Raw genomic sequence first — 10,936 nt, 5'->3', positions numbered from 1 at the left:
AATTAGCTTTTCGTTTATCTATTTGTATTGTGGTTTTAATGAAAGTTCCCTGATGAAGAAACATTTTAACAATTACCTGAATGACACCAATGCACACCCCAAACACCAGAACAGATGGAATGTTATCCAGAAGCCATTCCCTGGCCTTCTGATAACAAGGCTGCAGAAAACAGACAGCGTAGAAGAGAATATAGTTTATATCAGAGTCTAGTAATGACAACTTTCCCAAACATTTTAATATGACTAAAGCAGTGGTGTCCAAAATAACAGCCTTCAGGCCAAATGGGACCCGTTGCCTGTTTTTTATTGGCCCACAGTGAATAATGAAAATACAGTGGTGCCACTACTTACGAACTTAATCGGTTCTGGAAGTAGGGATGAGAATCGAGAACCTGTTCTTATAGAGGACCGGTTCCATGTGTTTCGATTCCATGGAATCGTTTGGCAGTTTACCTAACGATTCTCTAATCGATTCCAACCAGCATGATTTACATTTAGAAATTTTTGGCAGTTTACCTAACGATTCTCTAATCAAATCCAACCAGCATGATTTACATTTCGAAATTTACGCATGTTGCACGCGTTCATTTCGGCAAGCATGGCTACATAATTACACATAGACTTCACATTAATTGTAATCTGGATAGAGTTGTTACCGAGTGAATTTGTATTGACATTCACTGGCTTGGTCATTATTCATGAGACTACTTAAAGAAATGGTGATTTTTCCCAAAAAGTCTATTAATGGGTCTATCATATTCCTCGTCGAGTACTCTATAAGAAAAATAATACATATATGCATCTAAAATAATCCTAAACGATTATATTAGCAATTTTAATACTCCTGTTAGAAAGATTCCATGGGTATGAATTCGTTCCCATAGCAACCACTCAGTTACACCCAGTTATTGTCCTACATCATGCGCGCTGCGTATTCTGGGAACCAGAATAGGCGTAAGGTACGCATTTCGAGCAGAGGACGGCCACCTGTTAGAGGAAATATCTGTGTGCGTCCATGTATTTCTTCTTTATGCCATAAAGTTCTTATGATAAGTTAGAGCGGTTATCAGCGCGACCGTTTTGTGTTTTTACTGTTACGTCGGCTGGTTGCTCCCGCTCATACTCGCTGTGTCGAGGAGAGCGTTGTTTACATTATATTCACGTTGCACATTTGTGATAAGAGGGAATGTGTTAGTTTAGCATCTTAGGATGATGTTGTACATCCATATGAGTGTAAAGTGCTTAGTTTTATGGCCAAGATGACCGCAGGTGCATGCAGCGTGCTTCCAGGTTGTGCGCGCGCACTCGCTCCCCCCCCCCACCTTTGTGTCATTATAATGTGCGAGTCGTTTATGTGTGTTATTCACTGCTTTACAATCAATTTGCATTGTTTATTGCGTCAGCACTAATATGATGTAATGTTCTTTCCTTTTAGAACCACACATATACCCACACATTCCAGTGTTCTTCCACACACATACAAATACATCAACATCTTTCCACGCATACTCTCATCTGCTCATTGAGTGCCATTGCCCGTATATGCAGTAGTTGTGCCTGTTGCCAAGTTGGATTAAACGTGCCAAAGACCAACTTCACTCTCCGCTCCTTGTGTTCTAACCGACACCCCGAGGCGAATGAACCATAAAACATATTGAACCCGGAACCTCATACAGTCCATTAGTCCAAATTAGAATCGATAAGGGAATCGATAAAGAATCGAATCGATAAGCAATATCGATTATGGAATCGGAATCGTAAAAATCTTATCAATTCCCATCCCTATCTGGAAGTAGTCTCTTAACTTGAAAATTCCTTTAGTAGAGACTCGTTTTCCATGTAAATGCTCTAATCCGTTCCAAGCACTGCTGAAACACCACATTAAATTTTATAATCGTCTTAAAACCGGAATAAAGCAACAGCCAAATGCCTGTGAATCATTCTATATACTTAACCCAGTGGTTCTTAACCTGGGTTCGATCAAACCCCAGGGGTTCGGTTAGTAAGTCTAAGGGGTTTGGCGAAGGTAAAGAAACTCAGAGCCCTATTTTCGTACGCTGATTAAATCTAGCCAAAGTGGATTTTTAGACAAGGTTTTGGACTGGTTTGCTCCAAGTTCGAGGCTTAATCCATTTCTTTTAACTCCTAGTCCTCGATCTAATGGGGGGAGGAACTGGTTTGCTCAGTGGAAGGTTGACTCGCACTTGGTATGAGGGAATACAACAGACCAATGGGCAGCGTGGTCTCAAATTTTTGACCTGTTTATAAAACATGCTATCAAAATGAGTGTTGGATTTAACTCGGGTGTTAGAAGGGGGCGGGGCACCACAGGTGACGCATACGCCACAATGACGCATGTTAGGACACACCGGGATTTGATTGCTGTACGTAAATAATATATAACGCGATCAAAAATTGACATATTATATATTTAACATGAGAAATAATAGTTACTGATGACGATAGTAATACATTATTCTGAAGTCAATGTGTTGTAGCAGTAAAATCATATTAAAAATATATTGTAGTTGATATCATTGTCATAATTGTAAGAATAAGAAAGTGAAGTTATGCTTATTTGCTGCATTTTTATTTAATTTGTACATTATGTACCAATACATTCTGTTTATTGTACTCATGTGTAGGTTATTACCTGCTGTGTACTGCTGTGCTCAATAAAACAAAAACAAAAGCGTGCACAACGAGTAATCCATCAATTGCTGAGTGACGAACCCTATTCAGAGGGCTGTGAAAACAGAATTAACTGAACAATGAGATGAATTTTGAACGGGAATTTGCTAAATTATTAGCTTGTTAGGTTACATATTTCGGTTTTGAATTTTTAAAAAATTGCTTAATTATCTAATTCCGAAGGGTTCAGCGAATCCACTGGTGATACTTGCAGGGTTCGGTACTTTTAGCTAAGTTAAGAACCACTGACCTGAAGTGAAGTAGATAATAGAACATAATTCGAAGGAAAATAGAGAAAATAAAATATCTTACCGTCCTTCTCTTTCAAGAAAGTGCCTATCGCCTATCTTACTCACATGACAGAAAAACGCGAGGAGACTTGTGCTCTTTTGGCGACGATGTCAGGCCCGCTATGACAACAACACTGTCACGCCTTTGCACATCATTAGACAGCGACAACCAGATTGAAACGGCATCAACAATAGGCCATTAGGAGAGAATCGCGTTACTGAAGCATGATCAGAAAGCTTATGACCAATAGGGCAGCAGGATCTTATGGTGCGATATTTAATAGCAAAAAGCAGGAAGTACATACTTATTTTTTACAGTACTGTACTGTATTTTTGCCTCACGTATCCTTTTGTAACAAGAGGCAATATTTTCACATTGAGGCGTGTTGTAACCTGAAAATTCAGTTTATAGAGACGTTTGTAAGTAGAGGTACCACCGTATAATCAAATATAGCCCACACAAGAAGTTAAAATCCCGCCTACGTTCTGTTGCACTTCTCATATTTAACACTAGATGGGGCAAGTCATTTAAACCTGACAACATGTTGAAATCAAAATAGGAAGCATTATAATTTCCGTATTTTGTTTTTGGATAATTAAATTTATATTTAAAAAATAATCCAACTCTATTACAGTGGGGCAAATAACTATTTAGTCAACCACTAATTGTGCAAATTCTCCCACTTGAAAATATTAGAAAGGCCTGTAATTGTCAACATGGGTAAACCTCAACCATGAGAGACAGAATGTGGGAAAAAAAAAACTGAAAATCACATTGTTTGATTTTTAAAGAATTTATTTGCAAATCATGGTGGAAAATAAGTATTTAGTCTATACCAAAGGTTCATCTCAATACTATGTTATGTACCCTTTGTTGGCAATAACAGAGGCCAAACGTCTGTAACTCTTCACAAGCTTTTCACACACTGTTGCTGGTATTTTGGCTCATTCCTCCATGCAGATCTCCTCTAGAGCAGTGATGTTTTGGGGCTGTCGTTGGGCAACACGGACTTTCAACTCCCTCCTCACCCCGTGGCGTAAAAATGATAACAAGAACGGGGAGGAAAAAAATCCCAGAACCACACAGGGGGACCTAGTGAATGATCTACAGAGAGCTGGGACCACAGTAACAAATGCTACTATCAGTAACACAATGCACCGCCAGGGACTCAAATCCTGCACTGCCAGACGTGTCCCCCTGCTGAAGAAAGTACACGTCCAGGCCCGTCTGCGGTTTACTAGAGAGCATTTGGATGATCCAGAAGAGGACTGGGAGAATGTGTTATGGTCAGATGAAACCAAAATGGAACTTTTTGGTAGAAACACAGGTTCTCTTGTTTGGAGGAAAAAGAATACTGAATTGCACCATGCCCACTGTGAAGCATGGGGGCGGAAACATCATGCTTTGGGGCTGTTTTTCTGCAAAGGGACCAGGATGACTGATCTGTGTAAAGGAAGGAAGGAATGGGGCCATGTATCGAGAGATTTTGAGTGAATATCTCCTTCCATCAGCAAGATGAGACGTGGCTGGGTCTTTCAGCATGACAATGATCCCAAACACACAGCCAGGGCAACAAAGAAGTGGCTTCATAAGAAGCATTTCAAGGTCCTGGAGTGGCCTAGCCAGTCTCCAGGTCTCAACCCCATCGAAAATCTGCGGAGGGAGTTGAAAGTCCGTGTTGCCCAATGACAGCCTCAAAACATCACTGCTCTAGAGGAGATCTGCATGGAGGGAATGGGCCAAAATACCAGCAACAATGTGTGAAAAGCTTGTGAAGAGTTACAGAAAACGTTTGGCCTCTGTTATTGCCAACAAAGGGTACATAACAAAATATTGAGATGAACTTTTGGTATTGACCAAATACTTATTTTCTAACATGATTTGCAAATAAATTCTTTAAAAATCAAACAATGTGATTTTCTGGAGTTTTTTCCCCACATTCTGTCTCTCATGGTTGAGGTTTACCCATGTTGACAATTACAGGCCTGTCTAATATTTTCAAGTGGGAGAACATGCATAATTAGTGGTTGACTAAATACTTATTTGCCCCACTGTATATAAGCTGCACACTGACTACTTTTCATTGTGTCAAAGTGTCATTTTCTCAGTGTTGTCCTATGAAAAGATAAATATCTGGAGAAATGCGAGGGGTGTACTCACTTTTGTGATACACTGTAAGTATAAACTATATATTGCAATACCTCTGGAATATTTTGTTGCTCGTAGCCCTTAACTCATTCACTGCTTTTGACAGTTCTAGTTACAGTTCTAATTAATTTTAACTGTGAAGGCTGGTATTGACTTATCCCATTACACTGCCATTGACGTTAACAGATGTCCAATCCAATTTCTCTGGGGGGATGGCAGCGATTGTTTGGCCGCTTTAAAGTACTAATTTAAAGCATTGTTATACAGTTTTGAAATGACACTGAATTGATTGTTTCTTTTACGTCCTCTGGAAAAATGATTCGTTGACCACTGGATTGTGTTCAACTGTAAAGATCACACTGTACTCTTTTCCGTAATTGTTCCCCAGCAGTAAACCATTTGAAAAGTACGAACTTATAACGTATGGTTGTTGTCACGCTGACACAAGCTTACTGTCCAAACAGTGCAATGCGCCTTTGTCACAATGGCGACAGTGCTGTACAATAGCATGTTAAATGATGGAGCCTGACGAACTTGTTGCTCTTATTAACATGCATATTCTACCTCCCTCGGTGCTGTTCATGTGCAGCAACCCACATTCACGCATCTGGAGCAAATTTAGAACTCGTGAGTGGATCGAGGCTTGTCACTTTGAAACCACATTCCCCCCGATGATTTATGTGTATACACTTTAAATGAGAATGAAACTAACCTCACTCCATCCATCAGTGCATTGGTCAATCCCGGAAGAGCAGCAGGACGATGGCAACGTTCCATTGAGTACTTCATACCAGTCAGTTTTATTGGTGATGCCACAACATTTGAACTGAAAGAGGAGTATGACACAACTCAAATGCATGATGTTTGACTGTGTGCGTGGGCGTGCAGTACCCAAAAATTGTACAATTACAAATAGGCCACAAATGCAAGAGATAAATAGTGTTTGAACTGTCATTGCAATTTTGGGGTTCAGATCGAGGGGGGGCAAAATTGGGGCTGTGGAGTTGTTTACGTTGTCCTATTCATTTAAACCGGGTAAAATGGCTGTGAATGCTCATCTTTCAGTGCCACTGAACGAACGTTCATTCGCCGCTCCCAGTCAAAATGGATTGGAGGTCTAGCGCCATCAATGGCAGCCAATGAGTTAAATAAATGGCCTTTAAAAGTAAAAAAAAAAAAAAAAAAAAAAACATAATTTATGCATGAATGGGTCAATATTCATTTTATACACACATATATATATATATATATATATATATATATATATATATATATATATATATATATATATAAAACATTCTCAGATTTCTGTAGTTTTATTTTAGCAAGAAACAAAGTACATTATTTTACTTTCACCGTCCACACCAAACCAACATCGTGGGCCAGTTTTGGCCCTCAGGCCTTGAGTTTGACATGTGTGTTAAGGGTAAAAACTTACTTACTTATTCAAATCAAAGTATTGTTTCAGTTGTATTGTTTGCTCTAGGTTTTTTTATTGTTATGCTTACTATTTTTTGAACATTATCCCACGATGTTTTAAGCCCAGGTTCCGATTCATAGCTCTTCATCCCTTCTTTCAACTCGCCTTGTGCTTTGGAATCCAGCTGGGTGGGAGAAAGAAATGGAGGAGGACAATCATGTTAAATGTCCCATTAACAACTGTCCAATAAATCAAAAGAGGATTGATGTAGCTGAATGTGCCGGTCTATTTTTTTCCCCTCAAATGCACGTTTGATTGGCTGATGATTAGTCCCCCCACATACAAACGCACACTCACACAAACACGACAGAATACATGTCAACATGCTGCCTGCTCCGCCCCCTTCAAAGAGGAGGTATATTTAATCCTTAGATGCATAAGTGGGTCAAAAATGACCCGGTGAGGTTGTTTTCTTGAAATATCTTCGGAATGACAAATTGTTATCAATTCAGATTTCAGGTATTCCTCAAAAAACATGTTTTTGATATAATGCCATTCAAATTTTGGATGAACCTTTTATACATTTGAAGAAATTGTCATTTTTGTATTACTACCCTAAGCTTCCACAAGTGGGTCAAAAATGACCCACGTGCATTTTCTATGGAATCCAATGGGAATCTTTCATTCTTATCAACTTTGGCTGTCAGGAATAAATTTACCGTGGACCACACAGACTAGTTATGTAAAAAGTGACATCCCTTAAGAAGATTATTTTACACAGCAAGAGCTGATACGTGTACTGTAAGTACTTTATTATTATTTATCAACAAATTAACCTACTTCATAACTAGCTAGCTAACTAAGGCTAGGTTAATACCGCAGGTTGTAATGCACAATTCTGAATTTTTGTAATATTTTTTTTTTTTCCGTACCCGTTCAGACTGCCTTTGTCCATTGAGCCTGTTCAAGTATCACACACGCGCTCTAATTTGCAGTCCAAGATGCGCTGAGCAAGCTGGCCCGCATGCGCAGGAGCATTGGAGCAGAGAGAAAACCGAGCATTGTCAGGCTTTTTCTCAACCCATTTTATTTTTTCATTACTGTTGTCCAGCCCGCTCCTTCCCCAAAAGCTGCGTTCTTGCTAGGCGCTAACGCTAATGCACAGCTGCACCTCTACCGTAGCACCCTGTCTCTCTCGCTCTTTGCTGATGTTAATTGCTGAACATGAACATGAACTGACATGAAAAAAAATGTGAAATGAAATCACACATCAGAATTTTATGACAGTACTTTAGTCAGAGTCTTGGGATATCTCAGATTTTTTTTTTTTTTTTTTTTTTTCATTAATTGCACTTCAAAATGTTTTAGTAGTTTTTGTAAACAAAGGTTTGAATCGAATGTTGTATCACCTGAACCAACACATGTGAAAGTTTGTATAAGTCAGTACTGATATTTTTTGCATTGATCATTTACACTATGAATTAGGTTCATATTAAGCCTGAACGATATATTGCTTAAACATCGCCACCGCGATGTGTGCGTGCGCAATAGTCCCATTGCAAGGACGTGAAATAGTTTTTATTTTTTTAAATCCACATACGCCCTGCTTTCTGCTCTGCGCAGAGCCTCACACCCTCCCTCTCTCAGCTCTTTGAACCTCACAGTCACTGCAGCACTTGCTTATTAAAGTTAACGATGCTATTATCTTTGATCTTGCCACAGAAGCGGACATCAAAGCGCAGCAGCTGTCAATCATCGTTTAACTTGTTAAACAGTTTCTGCAAGGAAGCCGCTTTGGAATGAATGTGTGTGTGTGTGGAGACGTTTGAGACATATAAATCAAATGCCAGAAGTGATCATGAGGAGTTTGTAATTTCTACATGTCCACCAAGAGTCACAGCTAAGGTAGATAAACAGAAGTACTTAATAAAGCCAAGCATTTTTCTACTACAGTACTTTATTCTTGTTCAAAAATGATTTGGTTGGACAGTTATGTTTAAAACTGATCATAATTATTACATTTGGAGTGCTTAAAACCATTTATTAAAAGATATATACATTATATATATATGTGTGTGTGTATATATATATATATATATATATATATATATATATATATTAGGGCTGTCAAAATTATCACGTTAACGTGCGTCAATTAATTTTTTAAATTAATCACGTTAAAATTTTTGACGCAATTAACGCAGATGCCCCGCTCAGACAGATTTAAATGACAGTACAGTGAAACGCTCACTTGTTGTGTTTTATGGAGTTTTGCCGCCCTCTGCTGGCGCTTGGGTGCGACTGATTTTATAGGCTTCAGAACCGATGAGCATTGTGTAAGTAATTATTGACATCAACAATGGCGGGCTACTAGTTTATTTTTTGAGTGAAATTTTTACAAATTTTATTCAAACGAAAACATTAAGAGGGGTTTTAATATAACATTTCTATAACTTCTACTAACATTTATCTTTTAAGAACTACAAGTCTTTCTATCAATGGATCGCTTTAACAGAATGTTAATAATGTTAATGCCATCTTGTTGATTTATTGTTATAATAAACAAATACAGTCCGTATGTAACGTATGTTGAATGTATATATCCGTCTTGTGTCTTATCTTTCCATTCCAACAATAATTTACAGAAAAATATGGCATATTTTATAGATGGTTTGAATTGCGATGAATTGCTATTAATTACGATTAATTTATTTCTAAACTTTAACTCGATTAAAAATTTTAATCGTTTAACAGCCTTAAATAAAAATCATACTTTGGGGAAAAAGTGAGAAAAAAACCTGCCTTATATGTATCTCTTTCCAATGCTAAGTCTGAATAAATACATTGAGCACACACAAAAAAAATAAAAATTTCGCGTTTTTTCACTTATCGCGGCGGGTTCTGGTCCCCATTAACCGCGAAAAATGAGGGATCACTGTACACTGGTCGTTGTTAGTCATCCAAAGTCTTTCCAAACAGCTATATAAGTCATCTAGTGAACATTTCTTTAAATTTTTTTTTTTTTTTTTTTTTTAATATCGCAATATAATATCGCAAACCCCCAAAAAATCGTAGCAATAGTTTTTTCCAATATCGTTCAGGCCTGGTTCATATTCGTAAGAAATGTAGCCCTGACCCCTGTTCAATAATCTGTTCAGTCTTATTAATGTCCCATCCCCAGCAAAAAGTGTACATGCTGGTTATGCTGGTCCCTACCAATGTCGAGACCAAACCTACGCCCTTGCTTTTAGGGATAGTTAGAAATGTATGGAGAAATATTTTAAGTCACTATTGTTTGTCCGTCTTTCTTCTACTCCTATTTCTTGCTACTTAGTCAATCTGCACATCTCAAAATAAATTGTTACAACCACAAATGTAATGTCATGAAAACAGTGAATCCAATTGTAACTTTATTTTTCTCCATGTAAATGTAGCTACTGCCTACAATCCAATCTGACTGTAAAAGAAAATGTGTTAAAGACGAGCTCACCTGGTCTTGAAAGATGTGTATGACCAGTGCGAGTGCCACTTCTGTCAGGACCAGGAGCAACAGGATCACAAAGAACTGCAGAGTTGGGAACCCATTTAAACCTTTTTCATGCCGATCAGTAACATTGCCTCACTGACATCTTTAGCATAACCTCTGAAAAATTGGGTAGAAGAGTGCTTGAACTGTGTATGTGGTCCTACCATGAACAACAGGCAGCGCTGCTCCTTAAGCGCTCCAAGACAACCAAGGAAGCCCGTTACCATAGTGATCCCACCAGCGACTAGCAGCAAATTGGCTGCCGAGAGCGATGGGAAGGATAGAGGAAGAGATGAAAACTCAGCTTGAGTGAAAGACAGCCAGACGCCAACGCCAAACAGTCCACATCCTCCCAGCTGTTCAGGAGACACGGTATAATATTCAAATTCAACATTGGCCAAAGCAGCATCTACTATGCAGTAAATGTTAATGGCATAAAAATATAATTGGAAAATAAAACGCAAAAATATACCATACTGGCCCGAATATAAGACAGTGTTTGTTGCATTGAAATAAGACTGAAAAAGTGGGGGTCGTCTTATATTCGCGGTCTAGACTTTATACCCATTCACGACGCTAGATGGCGCCAGATATCATTGAAGCAATGTTCTCTCATGACAGATCTCAGCTACTCTCAAGTTTAACCAGTTTGCATTATTTTATTGCAATGTTTTTCCTTATTCAGATTTGTTTCAAGACTACAGTTACAGTTAGACTTCACTTTGATGGTAATGCAGTTATTGCAATTTTGTTGTTTTATCACAATAGATTGGTTTATTTACATATCAAAAACCAGAAGCCATTCATTTACGAATGTGATTGCACTTTAGTTTACACATTTAAATGTTCAGATATTAAGA

The 10,936-nt window shown here is 38.3% G+C and overlaps 1 protein-coding gene across 1 annotated transcript in view; it reads right to left on the bottom strand.

Annotated features, from left to right (window-relative positions):
* The window catches only part of tspan4b (tetraspanin 4b), a 28,489-nt gene that overhangs the window by 2,091 nt on the left and 15,462 nt on the right, over positions 1-10,936 (bottom strand). The window contains exons 3-7 of the mRNA XM_057861478.1: positions 10,241-10,432; positions 10,041-10,115; positions 6,639-6,734; positions 5,843-5,956; positions 77-160 (exon numbers count right to left, since the gene is read on the bottom strand). Of these exons, the coding sequence (XP_057717461.1) occupies positions 77-160; positions 5,843-5,956; positions 6,639-6,734; positions 10,041-10,115; positions 10,241-10,432 (561 nt within the window). The remainder of the gene's footprint in view (positions 1-76; positions 161-5,842; positions 5,957-6,638; positions 6,735-10,040; positions 10,116-10,240; positions 10,433-10,936) is intronic.

Source organism: Corythoichthys intestinalis, chromosome 16 (genome assembly GCF_030265065.1).
Source record: "Corythoichthys intestinalis isolate RoL2023-P3 chromosome 16, ASM3026506v1, whole genome shotgun sequence".
NCBI classification, from domain to species: Eukaryota; Metazoa; Chordata; class Actinopteri; order Syngnathiformes; family Syngnathidae; genus Corythoichthys; species Corythoichthys intestinalis.
The sequence above is the reverse complement of the archived record's forward strand: the minus strand, read 5'-3'. Positions and strand labels throughout refer to the sequence as shown.